The 19,749-nt window shown below is 43.1% G+C and overlaps 1 protein-coding gene across 10 annotated transcripts in view; it reads right to left on the bottom strand.

The window, feature by feature from the left end:
- The window catches only part of PCNX1 (pecanex 1), a 178,366-nt gene extending 169,244 nt beyond the window's left edge, over nt 1-9,122 (bottom strand). For 3 of the 10 annotated variants that reach the window (XM_053224627.1, XM_053224628.1, XM_027066060.2), the window contains exon 1: nt 8,527-9,120. In XM_053224627.1, the coding sequence (XP_053080602.1) occupies nt 8,527-8,679 (153 nt within the window). In that variant the 5' untranslated portion in view covers nt 8,680-9,120. Of the gene's footprint in view, nt 1-8,526 lie in introns of all 10 variants that reach the window. The other 7 variants (XM_053224630.1, XM_027066059.2, XM_027066063.2 and 4 more) reach the window with 5 other exon arrangements.
- Between the last annotated feature and the right edge of the window lie 10,627 nt (nt 9,123-19,749).

Below are 19,749 nucleotides of genomic sequence, written 5' to 3'. Positions count from 1 at the left end.
ACTTATATATAATTTTGAATTTAGCAAAAACATCTATATACATAAAGATTCTATTGAATTCAGAGAAAATCTAAATACTAAGCAAATACAAGTACAAGACTACAAAAACTGAACTAAGAGAATAAGGTATGCAATTATCATTAATGTATTTTAAATTAAAACATGTTCTTATTTGGGGAGAGAAAACGTTTTTGATATTTAATCAAGTTTTCCAATTTCTTCTGAGTCCCGATAAAAATTACCCTCATGCTGGAGTGATACCTTTTACATAAAGCCAAAAGAGGTCCTTATCTTTATCTACAGGAGACTAGATAAAGATGAACAAACTTTAATATATTCATACAAAGGAATACTGTTCATCAATAAAAAGGAGCAAGTTAATGGGGCACCTGGGTGGCTTAGTCAGTTAAGGGTCCTACTCTTGATCTCCTCCGCCCAGGTCATGATTTCATGGTTCGTGTGTTCAAGCCCCTTGTCAGGCTCTGCGCTGTGTCAGTGCAGAGCCTGCTTAGAATTCTCTCTCTCCCTCCCTCTCTCTCTCTCAAAAATAATAAACTTAAAAAAAAAAAAGAGAACAAGTTACTGATATATACAATATGGATAAATCTCAAAAACATTATGCTGAGTGAGAAAGACTTACACAAAGAATATGCTACATGACTTCATTAAAATGAAGTTCTAGAATCAGATAAACTACTCTACCATGGGAAAAAATGAGAATAAGGGTGAGAGGGCTGACTGGGAAGGGCAAGCAGGAAGTTCCTGGGGTGACATTAATGTTCAACAACACGATGGTGTTGCACTACACAGGTGTGTGCATTTATCAACATTCAAACTCATCCAACGGTTCACTTAGGATCTGTGCCTATCATAACTCTAGCAGATGGTACGCGTGCAGAAATGTTTCAGGGTGATCTATACTGATGTCTGCAAGTTACTTCACAAGCATTCCCCTTAAAAAAAAAAAAAGGTTAATAATTCTCTCTCTCTCTCCCCTTCTGCCCCTCTCTCCCACTTGTGTTCTCTAAAATAAAAAAAAATAAAATTCTCCCAACTTTTTTATTCTCATTAAAAAAATGTTGGAAAAATTTAACTTTCAATAAAGTCAGCTAGCAAAGGCAAACTACCTAGTTAAATGTATGCATTTGAAAGCAGGAAAAGAAATAGAAGAAACCTTCCTAGTTTTTCAATTACCAAATGATTTTACAGCTTGGAGTAATTTCTCAAATGGCAGAAAACATCCCATCTTTAACAAAAGACACTAAAACATTTTAGCAATCAATTGCCATTTCTGTAAAGTCACAAGCATTTCTGCATGTTGACAAATATGGATGATTTTTGGGAACTTCATTTGTAAACCATCTGTGGACAATGACATAATAAAGAGATAAGAGCTATATCTATGTCATAACCAATTATGGAAACAATTACATGCACCTTGATACTAACTATTGAAAACACTGGTATGAAAACACACAGGATTTAGGTCAAAACAGACCACCAACTATTCATCAAACTTTTCCTAAAGGACACAGAAAATAATAAATAATGTTTAATTGCTAACTTATAATAATGTTTAATTGTCAACTTATAATACAATAACTTTCCTAATTAAACATTTTAGGAAATATAAATTATAAACTACGACAATTTCAGTTTCAGTCATCGTAACAAAATCTTGTTTACATTGATCTTTAAAATCTTTTTTTTTAATTTTTTTTTATTGTTTATTTATTTTTGAGACAGAGAGAGGCAGAGCATGAACGGGGGAGGGTCAGAGAGAGGGAGACACAGAATCTGAAACAGGCTCCAGGCTCTGAGCTGTCAGCACAGAACCCGACGCGGCGCTCGAACTCACGGACCGCGAGATCAGGACCAGCCGAAGTCGGCCGCTTAACCGACTGAGCCACCCAGGCGCCCCTAAAATATTCTTTTTAATGTTTATTTTTGAGAGAGAAAGGAGAGCATGTGCCCTCAAATGGGGGAGGGGCAGAGGGAGAGGGAAACAAAGAATCTGAAGCAGGCTCCCTACTGTCAGTGCAAAACCTGAGTGGGGCTCAAACCCATGAACTGTGAGATTATGACCTGAGCCGAAGTCCAACACTCAACTGATTGAGCCACCCAGGCGCCCCTAAAATATTTTTAAATCTTTGCTAAAGAAAATGACATGAAGCCCTCAGAGAAATCCTTACTAATAAAGGACTTATCATTCTGTAGATGATAAACATCAGCTATAGAAGATACAAAATCACCTGGAAGAAAAAAATTAAAACCTTCATAAATGTTATGAATATTTTAGTTTCTGAATATAATCTATTGATTTTACAGTATGTTACTATATATCATGTGTATATATATTTGTGAAGTTGCACATAGAAAAAAACTATATATGCTACACTTTGATTTAAGGGTTTTTCAACAGTCATTCTGCATTTAGTTTTTCAATAATTCTGTATCTTATTTTTGTCATGCACGCAAACACTGAACCTAACCCCCACGTACGCTGTAACTCCACCATATAATACAACCTACCACAGTAATTTCCCATCCCTCCAAATTCTCTACCAGTTATGCTGATAAGTCTAAAGAAGGTTCACATATATTATAAAAGATTCCTTCAACAAATATTTATTCAAAGCTTAATATAAGCCAAACATGAGAACTGACACGGGATGTACAATGACAAATAAGTCATGTGACCCCAGCTTACAAGGTAGGGACGGAGGGGAATGAGAGATAGCAAATAAGTAAACAAAGATAAATATATGTGTTTATGGACAGAACTGTGAAAAAAAGTTACAGGATGGAATGATGTTCAAAAGAGAGAGAACCTGCTTACGGTTAGCAGGTCAGACCTCTGTGAGGAGATGATATTAAAGCCCAAGTCCTGATGACCAAGCAACAGCAGGCTTTGTTGCAAAGAGCAGGAGAGAAGAGTATCCCCTTCAGGAGTCATAGCATGTGCCAAGGCCCGGGATGAGGAACGAGCTCAGTAGGTTGAAGTAACAGAAAGGCCAGTGTGACTATGGCACAAACTGCAGACAAAGGTGGAACTGGTTTCAGGGAGGGCTTAGTAAGAATGCCGGATTTTATTCTAAGTGTAAAAGAAAGTCAGTGAAGAATATTAGAAAGGGAGAATAACACAGAGTCTTTTACTTGGTAGAGAAGGAGTTGTAAAAGAAAGAATAGAAGCTAAAGTAGTAGTACAGACCAAAAAAAAAAAAAAAAAAGGAAACAAAACAAAATACCAGGCGAACTAGGAAGTGGAAAGGAAGGCCTGAGATTTCTGACATGAGAATTGGTAAGACTGGCTCACAAGGCAAGGGGGAGGGAGACCATATGAACAACTGCACACACGATGGTGCTATTAACAAGGCTGACAGAGTAAGAAAACAAGTCTGGTCCTGACGGTGAGGGGAAGGTTTAGCAGGGAATCAAGAACAATTTAGACAGGATACCTTCGAGATGCCTGTAAGACAGCCAAACGGATATGATGAGTAGGCAGCTGGATTTAGGTCAGGGGATGGGACTTAGGGGCATATCGATCAAGTTCTTTAAACTGACCTGGATGTCCATAAAATACAAACAAATGGGCCACACTCCAGATCTTATGCATCAGAATGACGAGTACATGCACACTTTTAACACGTTCAAGGGATTCTGGTGACAACTGGAGTCTGAGAAGCACCTGCGTAAATAGATTCTAATGTTATAGTTCATCACCTAGGGATATAACTCTTTACAGAAGAAAACAATATGTTGAGCAATAATGGTTTGACTAATCGAGAGTTATCTCATCTCCTCCAGACATACAACATTATAGAGGAAACACTGTTCTAATTAGCCATTCTTTTAAATGACATTTACTGAAGGCCACTCTGAAAGTGAATAATTTCATTTCCTAAATATTTCCTTACAAAATACACAAGAAATGGCTCACGAGTAAATCAAGGTCCAGAAAGGTAGGGTCTCTCCCAAAGGACACACAATCAAGAAGAGCCAAAATTCACAAATCAAGATAACACCAATTCCAATCTGCTTTCCACCACACAAAAATGCCACAAAGCTCATGACTATAACATTCACCATCTGTCACATGTCATGTGCAAAAATGATTACAGTTGACCCTTGAACAAGGGTTTGAAGTACATGAGTCCACTAATATGTGGACTTTTCTTGATAAATACAGTGCAGTACTGTAAATATTTTCTCATGGTTTTCTTAACATTTTTTCTCTAGCTTACTTTATAACACAGTATATAATACATATAGCATACAAAATATGTTACTTGACTGTTTATATAACCAATAAGGCTTAAGGTCAACAGTAGGCTATTAGCAGGCAAGTTTGGGGGGAGTCAAAAGATATACATGGATTTTCCACGGAGTAGGGGTTGATGGCCTTAACTCCCATGTTGTTCAAGGGTCAAATGTATAACAAGACAAAGTGGGGTGAGTGCCTTAAGAGGAACAGAAAGGACAATGAAAGTAAGAAGGAAAAAATTACTTCTTCATTTTCACTACTGAAAAGTTTTATAATTGCAGAAGCTATAAACTCTTACCTTTCAAAGCATCCACAAAAGCTACTAATAGCAAAAGTGTTTTACTCCTATACAGAAAGCACTAAGACTCTACCTAACTTAACCTACTACCTCTTCATAGACTTTGGGCCTTTAATTTAAAGGAAAAAAAAAAAAAAAGCTACCTATACAATGGCTACAAAGGCCCTGTATAAATCTAGCCCTTTAATTGCTAGATTAAACAAAAGGTCACAAAACAGGTCACAAAACAGGTCATCCACGACTAACCTCAAGTGTCCTCATCAGTTAAATGAGAACACAGTGTTTGGGATAAAGAACCTATACACTTGGGGTGCCTGGGTGGCTCAGTCAGTTGAGCGTGTGACTTCAGCTCAGGTCATGATCTCGCAGTCTGTGAGTTCAAGCCCATGTCAGGCTCTGTGCTGACACCTGGGGCCTTGAGCCTACTTCAGATTCTGTATCTCCCTCCCTCTCTGCCCCTCCCCCACTCATGCTCTCTCTGTCAAAAATAAACATTAAAAAAATTTATAAAAAAAAAGAACCTATACACTTAAAAGTCACTATCATTTATAGTTATTATTGGGAGAACATACCCATAATAATCTATAACTGTTAGAGATTTTATGTTTTTCCATTCTTTTTTTTTTTCATGTTTATTTATTTTTGAGAGAGAGACTGAGCATAAATGGGGGAAGGGGCAGAGAGAGGAGATACAGAATCCGAAGCAGGCTCCAGGCTCCAAGCTGTCAGCACAGAGCCTGACACGAGGCTCAAACCCATGGACCGTGAGATCATGACCAGAGCCAAAGCTGGACACTTAAGTGACTGAGCCACCCAGGCACCCCCGTAAGAGATTTTATTTTTACGTGAAATGTTGAATTTTGCTTTAAGTATATACTTCCATCTATCTCAATACTATACAACTAGTAATGTTTCTTCAAATGCTGGCAAATCCTCTTTGCTGACTGCCCCTAGACAAGAATCAATCGCCTGACTCGAAACTCAGGGCCACTCTGTACTTACCTTTTCACAACAGTTCTAATGTTTGTCAACTGTTCATTATCCCCAAGCTAGACTTTAAGTTCCTTGAAGGCAGAAGCTGTGTCTTGTTCATTTCTAATCATTCAACACCTGAGCAGTTATTACGTGTCTTGCACTGATCTAGGTCCTGACAACAAAGCAGTGAACAAAATAGTCTCTGCCCTCCTCAGACCATATACTCCAAAGAGATAAAGAAATATTAACATAGGAGCACCTGGGTGGCTCAGTTGGTTAAGTGGCCGACTCTTGATTTCGGCTCAGGTCACAATCTCATCATCGTTGAGATCCAGCCCCATGTCGGGCTCTGTGCTAACAGCAAGGAGCCTGCTTGGGATTCTCTCTCCCTCTCTCTGCCTCTTCCCTGCTGACATACGTGTTCTCTCTCTCTCTCTCTCAAAAATATATAAATAACACTAAAAAAAAAGAGATACTAATATATATCAATTAGTAATAAACATTATTAAATAAAGGAGAAAAGGAGGACTAGAAATACTGTAGGAGCTACTCGGTTGCTATGTTACATTGGTTATCAGGGAAAGCCTCACATATAACTGAAATCTGAATAGGTGGAGCAAGTCACACAGGTATCTTCAGGAGTCATCCAGAGAGAGAGGGAGAAGAGCAAGTGCAAAAGCCCTGAGGCAGGAACATAGTTGTTATGTTGGGAAAATTCTAAGAAGGCAAAGTGATGGAGTATAACAGAGGGCAGGCTCTGAAGGAAGAAGAGTGCCATGATCTGATTTATGTTTCAAAGAATCACTCAGACTCCTGTAACAAGAATAGAGAACACAGAAGCAGTGAACCTCATTAGAATCCTGCAATTATCCAGAGGAGCCATAAATGGTGGCTTGAACCAGGTGGGCGATGATGAGGACTAGCTGGATTTTAGGTTTTCAAAACAGAACTCACAAAATTCGATGAACTGGATGTGAAAAGAAAAATGAATCAAGGAGAGATTTTAAAAGGTGAGGAAGAACAGAATTACCATTAAATAAGACAAGAAAGTCAGAGAAGCAGTTTTCCAAGAATCTAGCAAATGGCCCAGGACATAGTAGACACTCAAATATTTGTGAATTAAATTCAACTGAATAAACTCCCAAAATGAAACAGTAAACTCAATGTATTGCTCTCTATTTATGCTAATTTCCTTTAGTAATGTTTGCTGATTACACAGCGACTTAGCCCCTAACACAGCTCACGTGCTCACATGGAAACCTTACACTGCAACACAGCAACTAATCCTTACATCTGAAGTACCAGTTTCAGTTTTAAGTTCACAATTCTCTTGGATGTAAGAGAAATCTGCCATGAAAGCTCTGTGACAGCCTGAGGATTCTTATACCCAAAGTAATTAACCTGTTCGTTAATGATGTCATATTCCTGGAAGGTAGAGCAATGCAAATAGAACCCCCTAGGGCAGAATTAATTGAAAATTATAACACTTCACGACAAATTTTCAGAATGGGACAAGACTGAACAAGTCCCCTAAAAAAAATAATAAAATAAGAAGTCATCAGCATTTTTTTAAATGTCCTTTTTATCTGCAGCAATAAGTCCCTTCAAAACAATTTTGATGTAAAACTAAAATCTGCTTGGGAATGTAAAATTTCGCACGTCTTCCCCCAAGCAGGCACTTTCCTGCCAATCAGTGAAAAGGAGCTTCACTTAGGAAAGGATCCGGTGTTCTCACTCACTACAGCACTTCTCAGGCATACTCCCAGATTTTCCAATCCAGCGCCTTTACTATATAGCTCCATAAAGAACCACAAAGTTAACAGAAATACATTAAAAGGAACGCTCCTAAAACAAAAAAGTTATCATCCTTTCCTCCCTTCCGGTTACTTTAAAAATTTAACCGAAGCTTAAAAATATTAACTGAAGTTTAAGTATCATCTCTCTTCCACATTAGTCACCCAACCGCCCCACCCTAACCTAATGTGTTTAAAAACACAAACAAAACAAAACAAAACAAAACATGCGTACAACTTTCAGCGAAAAGACAGCGTAAAAACAAGCCCAGATCGTTCGGAGAGGCTGATCGTACTGAATTCGGCAACAGGCAGCACTTCCTTTTTCCTATCAGTAAACGGCCTTGAACCAATCCAAACAAATCTGAAATGCCAGCCAGATTCCCCGTATCTCCCCCGCTCCCTCCCCCCAAAGCTGGCCTGGAAACACAGCAACCGCTGACCACAGAGCTGAACAGAAAAGAACCAGCACAAACAATGATTTTTGGAGGCAGGAAGGTCAGGAGCCAGGTTTTCAACCACCACCTAGTCGCGAGTTAGAGCCCGGCCGCCCCGCAATTACATTCCCCACCGAGCGGCACGCACTCCTCCCCCGCGCCGAGGGCCCCGCACGCGGATTCGAGGCGAGGTGGAGCGCGGAGAGAGAACCGCCTCGGGTGAAGGGAGTGCCCAAGGGGTGCCCGGGCGCCCGCGGAACGGAGCGCAAATAAGCACGCGTGCCAAGGATGAATGCGGCGTCCCTTAGGAGCACAGTGCTCGGCGCCTGACACAAAACGCGGAGGGCAGGGAGCCCCAGTCGGGCTTTCCTCCCCGGGTGCAACGGGCTGGAGGGGCTACAGGTTCAGGACCCCTGAGAAGGGGCCCCGGAGGCTACTACTTCCCCGTAAAAGGGTGGGGCACACGGGGGCGCAGGTAGGGGCTGCTGCTACTGCTCCGTCCCTCCTGTCATCACCGACGTAAGGGACACCCTAAAGAGCAGAGAGGGGGAGCTGGGTGGGGGAGGGGAGCACTAGAGCCAGCGGGGCAGTGGGCCCGAGGGGGCGGCGGGCGGGCCGGGGCGAGGAGAAGGCGCGACCCCGGCCCGGAGCCCGAGAGGCGCGAGCAGCCGCCGGACTGCGGAACGCCAGCGCTGCCCGGCCAGCGACCAGGGGAAGCGGGAAAGGGGCCACCCTCCTCCCCGCCCCCACCACACTCACCATGTAGAGGGTGAAGGGCAGGCCGAGCAGAAAGAGCCACAGGTAGAGGTGCAGCGCGTTCACGAAGGTGGCCTGGTGCGGGTCGTAGTACCAGCCCCCGCTGAGCGCGGCCCACACCCCCTGCCGGAGGATCTGCAGCGTCTGCGACCCCATCCCCACCCGGCGCCGCCGCCGCCGCCGCCGCCGTCGTCCCCGCCCCGGCCCCAGCTCGGCCTCGGTCGCCGGAGCCCGCAGCTGCCCCGTCTATCCCCCTCCGGAGCTCCGGGAGAGCGGGCCGGCGCTCCGGCGGTCGCTAGGGCTGCTGCAGGAGGAGGAGGAGGAGGCAGCGAACGAGAAGGAGGAGGAGACCGAGGAGGCGGCGAGCGGCGGGGCGGAGGAGAGAGGAGAAGAGGAGGAGACCAGCCTCCACAGCGCCGCCGCCATCTTGTCTCCTAACACCCGGAGCCGGAGCCAGGCCCCCGTGCCCGCGGCCCGTCAGCGCCGCCGCCGCCGCCGCGACCCCCGCCGGCCGCCAGCCCTGGGCCCGGCGCAGAGGGAGGCCCGGCGCCCGGGAGGGACGGGGAGCAAGCCGCGCCCCCTCCAGCCCCTCCTCTCCTCTCCCTCCGCCCCCCGGGCCGGCTATCCGCGGGTGTGCGCAGCGCCTCGGCTGCGGCGGGCGCCTCCTGGCGGCGCCCGGGAGAAGCGCGTGCAGACGCGGGCCGGGCCCGGGACTGGGGCGGGGCGGGGGGAGTTGGGGTGGTGCTGGGCTCTCGGAGACTCCTTTCTGCCCCTGGCAAACCACCCTGCCAAGTGCCTTGACCAGTCCCCAAACGGGGACCGTCATACTCCCAAACCTTGTCTTTAGAACCATGTCACCATCCTGGCTGACGTTTTATCATGTTTATTTTAGTTAACACCTGGGAACAGTGAGGCTAATATCTGCGATGCTTAGTTGAAGGCCAAGCAGAATTCAATACAGCTGGTGACTAATGAAAAGTCACAAACGCGCTCAATTTGAGCAAGAACTGTGTTGGCCCTCGGAGGGAGCTGGGGGCCCTCGGGTGAGAAAAACAGCCACGCCAGGATTGTGAGGATTTACTACTAACAAAGACAGATAAATTAATAGAAATTTCAAGAGACATAACAGTCTAGGGTAGACAGGTTTATCATTTTATACACGGTGATTTTATATCTTCACGTGCTGTAACTTGTAGCCATTTTTATTAATAGGCCAATCTAAACTGTGGGTCTTATACCTCTCTTACTGCTGTAGAGACTGGGAATCATTCTTACCTCTCTGGAACGTTTGTAAGGTATTTCTGATCTCATTGAATGAAATTTTTTTTTAAGTTTGAAGTTTGAGTTTAATTATTATAGCAATAAAAGAACTCTATATGCCTGCATTAAAGCTGCTGGAATTAATCAGAAATGCAAGAGAGCCAAAAGAAACTAGTGCTATTTTAAGAAAAGTATTGAAAAACCATTGCAATACCTTCGGGGGCCATACCACTTTACGGTTCAAATATGTTCATTCCCATTTCATCTGACCTGCACAACGCTAGGGGAAGGACAGCACAGATGCTATCCTTATTTTATGCATAAGGAAACTGAAGTGTAAAAAAACTGTGTCCTCGTAAGTAATGGTGGTTTGAGAAGACCTCTGAAACCAGCAGTCATTCTAACTGCTGCAACTGAAATGTAATGTAGAAGTTTATTTCTCAGCACTCCACCTCATCCATTCAGACAAGAATTTGAACTGATCAGTACTGCTAGGCAGCTTTTGGTTACCTGTGGCCAGTTTAAACGTATGACCAATGGTTCTCAAGTGTATTCTCAGGACCAGTTGTGTCACCACACCTGAGAACTTTGTTAGAAATGCAAAGTCTCAGGCATCGCTCCAGAGAAACTCTGGATGTGGGACCTAGCAATCTGTTTGTTTATTTATTCTCAGAGAGAGAGCACAAGTGGGAGAGGGACAGAGAGAAGGAGAGACAATCTTAAGCAGGTCCCCGCGCCATCATGGCAGAGCCTGGTGTGGGGCCCGAACTCAAACCACGAGGTCGTGACCTGAACTGAGATCAAGGGTTGGAAGCTTAAGTGACCAAGCCACTCTGGCCCGTCCCATAACAATCTGTTTTAACAAGCCCTCCAAAAGATTACAATGTACCTTAGAGGTTGAAACTACCATTGTAGAACACTGTCCCCAGCCTTGATTTGTTTATTTCCTTGTGACCACAAAGCCATCAAGTTCCAATAAGATGCCTTCATATTGTGAGACACAAATGAACACTGGCCAAAATATACTTTAACATATATTAGTATGTCTGGGGGCACCTGGGTGGCTCAGTCAGTTAAGTGTCCAACTCTTGGTTTTGGCTCAGGTCCTGATCTCACAGCTCGTGGGTTCAAGCCCTGCATTGGGCTCTATGTGGACAGCACAGAGCCTGCTTGGGATTCTCTCTCCCTCTCTCTTTCTGCAACACCCCTCCCTCCCACTCCCACCTGCACAACGCTCCCTCTCTCTCTCTCTCTCTGTCTTTCTCAAAAATAAATAAACATAAAAATGTTTATGTCTGAAAAAACAATCAAGTTTAAATAATGTAATTTGACAATGAAACTAGTGGTCTTGAGGCTTGGTTTTAGACATAAGGTATTGTCAACTGTTCATTTGTTTCTCCTAAAAGAGACAGGAAAGCTCTCTGAGCAGGTTTTGGAAGTGATCCCAAGCACTTCCAACACAAACAAAGATGTAAACAAGGATAAAATTCCAGTACCACATCAGTTTCCACACCAGCGAATATCTGCTTTCGTTTAATGTAAAAGGATTAACTGTAATAAGGGTGAGGTAGACTGGAAGAAGCGGAGACCAGACCTAGATACATCATGGAATTGGAGGCAGACCCAGCTGGCGTGATGAGCAGGCAACCGGAAGACAGTATCTGAAGGGTAGGGCACAGGCAGCAGCCAGGAAAGCAGCCAGCATGACGCTGGTTCAACACAGAGAATGCAAGTGTTGTAAGCCAGTGGGCAGCTGGAACACAACCTTGGGAAATCCAGGAGCAGACAAAAATTGGGAAATTGTGGCAGGCGTTAAGAAAATATGTTGCTTGTAGCAAAGCCCCAGCTTCAGTGCTGTCTTCCAGGTCTGGATTCCTCTCCTTATAAGGAATTGATGAAAACAAATAGAATTCAGGTCTTTGAGATAATGTACTAGACAAGCTTGCAGGGCAAGGACTTGGGCTCAGGGTGATAAGGCAGGTATCCAAAGGCTAGATGTGGCAAAGGGAGACATAAAAACAAAGCAGGAACTTAATACCTAGAACTGAGACTGAATTTCACATTGATCACGGTTGCCTTATACTGAGGTCCCAGAATGTTAATACAGAACTCTCATTCCCTTCCAATATGGCTGGGATTGATCCAGGAGCCTAGAGCTGAGAATCGACTGACAACCAGCCACTGAGTGAAAGGGGGCCAGCAGAATAAGCAGGCCCAGAAGGCAGGGAAGGCAGTTATAGATTACATTTTTCAGCCCTGGACTGGCAAACGCCTTTTAGAAAAATGCTTATTAGCTAAGTTAGCCATTGAAAGAATTCAATGAAATGGATGACCTTTTTGAAAGACTGACTCAGTCTTTGGAGTGGGGGTGGAAGGAGAGAACCCTACAATGCTTTTTATCTGTAGCTTTCAACATGTTTATGAATGCTGCTACAATGAGCTTTCTATTTTATGGACAGGGAGCCAAGGCACAGAGAGGTTAAATGGTTTGCCCAAGGTAATATACCCTAAATTATAAGAGCAGGACAAAAACTGAGGAATCTAATTTGCTAAGTGTTAGTCCTCTGAGCCCTGCACAAAAGCTATTAACAATGACACACTTAGCATGTCAAAGTTAGCGGCAGTGACATACTACCAAACCACCACCTGACTTTTGCTCATCTTTCAGCTAATTCTATTAAAATTATACTTCCTGACTTCATGGGCCCCTTGAGGACTGGGGATGCTCTGCCAGCGTGTGCTCCTCTCCTGCCTGAAAGGAACAAAGCTGAGTGTGCAAAACCTTCTAATAACCCCCACGCAAGCCCGCCTTGGAGCAGAGGCAAACAAACCGCAGCTCTGGTCTGTTTATGCAGCAACAATTACATACCTTGGACGTTATCGCCCAAGTGTCCAGCCAGCAACCTGAATGTAGCAGGTATCCATGTTTTCTCCCTCAACCCAAACCAGCCCTTCTTCTGATGTGTTTCTCTTCATGAAACGGGTATTTTCCAACTAACTCCAACCTGAAACCTCACATACCCTCCCCCGTGGTCTAGTCTCCTGCAGTCTCTCTCCTGCCTCACCCTTCCTTCGCAAGGTCGATCTAACCATCCTGGTGGATACCCTCATCAACTCGTACCAAACAGCCTCTCTCACCTCCAATCTCTCTTCAAAATCATTCTACCTTCCACCAACAAATCAACGCCCCTAATCCGCTTTTTCTGTGCCCCTCCTTTTCTCAGAAGCTTTCAATTCCCTCCTGGTGCCTCCAGTACTAAAGGTATACTCCTTAGCCAGGCCTTCAAGGTCCCCCACAACAGAATCCCACTATCCTCTCTAACGTAGCTCCCACTACTCCCAATCGTAAACCCTTTCAGTATATCCATTTATTTAATTTAATCTACACGCCCGTCCGTTTATTAATTCCTGCCTCTATGCTTTTACTGAGACCATTTGCCTTACCTAGAAAAACTTATTCCTCCACCTGCCTACTAAAGTCGGCTGTGACTAACTTCAAATCCATTCATCTATTTTTTGAATAGCCTAAAGCACTCCTTTGTTCCATTCATGTAACGCTGAACTGTGTGCTACTGTGTATCCCTCCAACCAAATTGTACATTCCTTGAGGGCAAGGCACTTCTCAGCCTGTCCCACAATGCCTAGCAGAAAGCTGTTATGATCAATTGACAATCCATGTAAGTTGAAAAAATAAAACATTACAGGGGCGCCTGAGTGACTCAGTTGGTTAAGCGTCAGACTTCAGCTTATGTCATGATCTTGTGGTTCGTGAGTTCGAGCCCCACATCAATCAGGCTCTGTGCTGACACCTCAGAGCCTGGAGCCTACTCCCAATTTTGGGTCTCCCTCTCTCTCTGACCCTCCCCCGCTTGCACTCTGTCTCTCTCTCTGTCAAAAATAAATAAAGATTAAAAAAAAATTTTTTTTTAAAAGAAAAAAATAAAGCATTACAGAAGGCAATGACTTTTCAGTTAAAGATTTCACCTGTCTTAGGTTTCACCTGGTAACTCTTCAACATTCAAAGGCATTATCACCAGCTTAGAAAAACTATGGAATGAAGGTTAGGATAATTTGGAAGAGAAAGGAAGTGCCTTAGAATCCTTCCCTGAATCTCTTTTTAGTTATATGCTACATACCATTTTATATCATATCAGGAAAATAAATGTCAAAGCAGGGGAGGTGAATTTCCCAAATCCTACATTATATAATTATAAAACACCAATCAATATCTGGGTACAGAGCTAAATAAGTAAAGCACTTCATCCTTATTGGAAATCTCAATCTATTGTGTTTTTTTTTAAACTTTCTAAAAAATTTTTATTTATTCATTTATTTAAGTAACCTTTACACCCAACATGGTGCTCGAACCTACGACCCTGAGATCAAGAGTTGCATGATCTTCCAGCTGAACCAGCCAGGTGCCCCGCTACTGGGTTTTTTTAAATATCAACTCCATGTGAGGAGGTTTTGTGTCATCTTGAGGGGATCTTCTGATATATCTCAAAATCCCAATCCACTATTCTTAAGCTCACACACAACACTTTTAGGGCAGGGCAATGAAAGGAAAGGGGAAGTGTATAAGATATCGTAAAACTCCCCAGATGCTGGTAATCCCTGAATTAGAAACAATATGCACATGCATTATTTCCCATCTTTTCACATTTAAGGATTCTTCTATCTCAACGGATGTCTGATGTGTTTGTTCCATATTAAAAGTCTTGCTTACCTTTCTGTTTCAGCCACAGTAGCGTAATGCTGGCGGGACCTGTTGGACCAAGTGATCTCGCCGGGTGATTCCCTGAAGAGCTCACCTGATTGGTAGCCGTCAGTGTCATCTAGAACACCTGCCTGTCGTTACGCAGCAAATGAGAGTTGTCACCTCTGGAGGCTGGATGTCTGGCTCTTCTGGCAAGAACATTCCTTGGTGGGAAGTGGTGGCCAGTAGTGGAAATATTATGGGGTGTGCGATCAACCTGTGTTTCAATTCAGAGTCATCTACTTTCTAAGTCTGTCCTAGCCCCAAATCAAGAAATCCAAACAGAATTGAAGAATTCTGGGAAATTCAGTGTGGCGGATTCATTGCATTTAGTTTCGATGGTTTTTTATTTATTTTTAATTTTTCGTTATTTTTTTAAGTAGGCTCCATGCCCATTGTGGGTCTTGAACTCACGACTCTACTGACTGAGCCGGCCAGGCGCCCCTCAATTACTTTTTCTAGCAGCAAAAATAAACAACGATGTAATAAAAAGATCTGTCTCTTGGAGATTTTCCATAGCTTTCTTTATGGAAACCTCGACAGCACATGGGAATGTATTTCTTATGAATTTTGTTTGTTCTTTTGGCTTTGTTTTTGGTTTTGGGTTTTATTTTTGTTTTTGCTTTGCCTATTGTCACTGGGATTCAGCAGCTGTTAATATACATCACCATTTTCTAATTATGCACAAATAGTGTATTTTGTATATATGTCCCAGGGAGTGATATCTTCAGGATGAAATCTCCCAATTAAATCAGTAGAGATCATGATGCAAACTAAAAGCTCCTAGTCCATCCAGTTTTCTCTTTCTCTCAGTATTTCCATTGTTTAAACTCATTTTGCTCTCACGTCCTGTGACAAGTGTTTTTCAACATGTAACCCATGAATCCCGCACCCCCAAACCACAATCTATTAAGAACATTCCAAATTCTAGTACATCTCTACGCAGGGTATCGAAAAACTCCTCCAGTGTTGGCAGTCCCTGAAGCAGAGAATTAATATGAGCACCTATTGTTTTCCATCTTTTGCTATCAAAAGATAGAATTCCAAGCAGTCAATAGAACATTGAAGGAGCTTTTAACAACTGATATGGGTTGATCTTTAAGATATACGGTTAAGTGAAAAAAAGAAGTGTAGGACAGTGTGTATAACATGCTGTTGTTTGCATAAAGGGAAAAAAAAGCATATTTTATATGGGATTGTGTATTGAATGTCCCTGACAGAACATCTGAGACAATGGCAGCAGGAGTTGCCACAGGGGTGAGAGAAAGACTTACTTTTCATTGCATGTCTTTTGTACTTTATGAATTTCATGTCACGTGCATGTTACTCATTTTTAAAAAATAATAAGTTGGAAAATAATGCAGATCCTTAGGTTCCACTTACGTCTCACTAACTTGAAATCTCTAACACGCGCCCCAGAGATCTGCATGTTAAGGGCCCTATCCTGCAAACCTGTATTGAGAACCACTGTCCCCAACCGTTCTTTTTTTTTTTTTCTTTAAGTCCTTCCTTCTTTTCTTTTTCCTGACCCCCCTCCCACCACCACCACCACCTCTCCTGCTCTCAGTTCCTCATCTCGTGTAGGGGTTTGCAATGCAATCATTCCAAGGCCGGTGCTTTTTTCACTCCTTTCCCTCCCACTCTTAACATCCACCACACCACAACCCAGGACGATCTGCCTCTTCTACCTTCAGCACACAGGCTAACCTCCCAGGTTCTAACCTCAGCTGCCACCTGGATTCTTCCTGACAGTTCTTTGGTTCCCAGTTATTAGCTGTTTCACCCCTCGTAATGACTTTTAAAAGCTTGCCAAACCTGTTGGGATGAGCACTGGGTGTTGTATGGAAACCAATTTGACAATAAATTTCATATATTTAAAAAAAATAAAAATTAAATTAAATTAAAAAAAAAAAAAAGCTTGCCAATGTTCTCAAGACATCTACACCCCTCTCGCTCCCGTAGGCACAAAGAAAATAGAGGATATCAGACTGGCATCTCTCAATTTCCGGCCCTCCTACTTCTATATTTATCTACACATGCATCCATCTTCCCTTCCCTCTTTTTTTTTCCTTCTCTGAGTGGAACAGGAGTCATTCTGCCTAAGGAACTCGCTCCACCTGGCTCTCTGGATGCCCCTCCCGCAATCTCTGAACCATACTCAACCTGTTAACCTTGACTCCTTGGGCACCAAAAAGCATTCTCATTCTACTGATTCTTTCCTTCAGCCTACCAACAGGCACTGTCCTCCATAAACCTTCTGCTTGCTCCAGCGTCCACCCTCCTTCTCCTCTGCTTCCCAGCCACATTTCTTAAGACTGGAAGGATGCTCCTCACCTGCCTTGAACTTAACTCTGGTCACTGCTCTTGCCCCAAGTCACCAGTGATTTCCTGGTTGCCAAGTCCAGCAGACTTGGTCCCTGTCTTATCTAACCTTTTTGCTCCTGGGTCATTGCACTCTCTTCCTGGTTTCCTGTCACCTCCCTCCCTGATTATCCTAGACTCGGTCTCCTCTATGGAGTCCTCCTTGCATTCCTCAAAGGTTGTCAGTGGAGTAAGAAGGGGAAAAAATGTCCTATTACCCACTTCCAGGGGATGCTAAAGCCTCCCACCCTGAGTCCTGTAGTGACCTCAGCCTGTGGAAAGTACCAGAAAGTGAAAACCGAGTCCATATGAGGGGCAATTAGAAACACATCACCTCCAAATTATTGGTGCAAATTAGTGTCTCGGGAGCAGAACAGTAAGGTCTGCTGTAAGTATTCCAGCTGTGATCTATATTTGCTTTTGGGGTTTCATTTTAAATCCTTCACTCCTAATAGCCTCAGGCTACTAGGAGTTCTTAAACTTCTAATCTCTAATTTATGAAGAGCTTTTTATAAGCATTTATTTATTTAGCCTTCAGGCTTGTACTTTGAAAACCTGACCTTAACTTATTGGGATTTGCTTGGCCCAGCCTCTCTACCAATCTGCTTCCAAGTGGCCTTTTTGGCTGGTATTTAGTTTTTCATCATAAAAAAAATTTTTTTTTTTACTTTTTTTTATCAGAGGAAATATAGAAAAGGGAGCTAAAACTCACCCAGTAGGCCCCCTACCCAGTCACAACCACAGAAAATGTTGGAATCCTTTTCTGTCTCTCCACTTCATCCCCCTGGCTACTTCTGTACCATATTCTACTCGGAGTTCAGAGCCTGATTGGGAAAGTTTCTATGTCAACACATGCCATGTGCCTTGGCAGTTTGCTAAGTCTGAGAAACTTCAGGAGGTATTTTTTCCTTCTGACTTACCCATGTGTTTCATAGATTCTTGGAAATACTCCTCTGTGACATGGGTATTAGCCTACAGCTTCAAGTAACAGAAAATTGGATTCAAACTCACATAAACGATGAGGAAAAGTGTTGTTTCATACCGCTGCAAGCCCAGGAGGTAGGGCGGCTTCAAGGGCAGTTTAATGTAGTGGCTCTGGATCTGTTTCTCTGCAGTCTCCTGACATGACCTCCTCAATGGGTTGGCTTTCACCTAAAGCTGCTCCCTACATGGAGGCAAAATGGCTGTGGCGGTGACTGGTTCCACCTAGAAATGCCATCAATTGAGGCGCAGTTCACCTAAGAGCAAGGGCATGTCTTTCCCAGGAGCCTCTGGCATTCTTGAGTCAAGCCTTGTTCTCAGGGCAGTGATATACACTGACTTTGGCCATGGTTCCTGAACCAGTTACTGGCCATGGGAAAGGACTTGCCCTTAGACCAGCCAGTCCCAGATGTCGACTGAGACACAGGAGGTATGTTGGGAGTGGTAGATGCCTAAATAAAACTGGATTATGTTAAGAATCAGGGAGAAGGCTGGGGTGCCTGGGTGGCTCAGTCAGTTAAGTGTCCAACTTCAGCTCAGGTCATGATCTCATGGTTCATGGGTTCAAGACCCTTGTCGGGCTCTGTGCTGACATCTCAGAGCCTGGAGCCTGCGTGGGATTCTGTGTCTCCCTCTCTCCCTGCCCCTCCCCTGCTCGCACTCTGTCTCTCTCTCCCTCTTAAAAATAAACACACGTTAAAAAAAATTTTTTTTTAAATCAGGGAGAAGGAATACGGATGGAACAGGTAGACAATCACACATGGGTTTAGAAACTTGGCCATTTAATCATTTAATTTATGAATCAAATTAATTGTGTTTAATTAATTACCATCAGCAAATTTTGGCCTATTATTACTTTGTATTTCATTTTTGAAGTTTTAATAGGTGATACCTTCACATAGTTCAATAGGTAGGAAATATCAAACACCAAACAAAAAGTACATACAGTGAAACATCCTTTCTATTACTGACCCCGGATCCTCTGTCTCCCCCTCCCTGTGTGCTCCCCCACCCCCACCACTCTTGCATGCTCTCTCTGTCTCATAAATAAACATTTAAAAAGTTTCACTTAAAAATTAAATAAAAGTGGAGCTGATGCCAAATTGCTCTACCTACTGTTGTGCCAATTTATACCCCCACAAGCACAGTATGAAAGTGCCCGTTTCAGAACACCCTTATCCACAGGGCATGTTATCAGATTTCAGGGATCTATGCTAACCTGATGAATGAAAATTGTCATCTCAGTATGATTTTAATTTAAATTAATTTCTTCTATTGTGAGTGATGCCGAGCCACTTCTGTGTGCCTAGGATCCATTTCTTCCTCTTCCAGCCAGTTCACATGCTTTGCCTATGTTTGTATTACACCATTAGTCTTTCGCTTTGTGATTTGCGGGAGCTCATACGTTAAGGGAAATTAGTCTTTGGTCTGTAATACAGCTGCAAATGTTTCCATCCAATTTGTCATTTGCCTTTTGACTTTGCTTTTGGTTTTTTTCCTTGCAGCAAACGTTAATGTTATGGGATTGAACATACCAATCTTTTCATCCACGGTTTGGAGTTTCATGTCATAATTAAAAAGGCCTTCCCCTATTCCGAGGTGAAAAACTCTGTTTTAGTTTCTTCTAAGAGAGAAGATGGCTTCATCCTTATACATTTAAATATTACGTGCACTTGGAATTTATCCTGGAATAATCCAACTTTTTTTCCCCATTTGATTGACTTTAATTTTATGCGGTTACATGATAATGTCTCTTCTTGCTTTATGACACTGAAAGTATTGCCAATATTCTCTGTAAATGTTTTAAAACATCTCAGTTTTCATTGACTCTAATTAGTAAAACAATAACTCAGAGGGTTTCTGTAACT

This window comes from Acinonyx jubatus, chromosome B3, assembly GCF_027475565.1.
Source record: "Acinonyx jubatus isolate Ajub_Pintada_27869175 chromosome B3, VMU_Ajub_asm_v1.0, whole genome shotgun sequence".
In the NCBI taxonomy this organism is placed as follows: domain Eukaryota; kingdom Metazoa; phylum Chordata; class Mammalia; order Carnivora; family Felidae; genus Acinonyx; species Acinonyx jubatus.
Note: the sequence above shows the minus strand (reverse complement) of the source record. Positions and strands in the feature narration are given on the sequence as shown.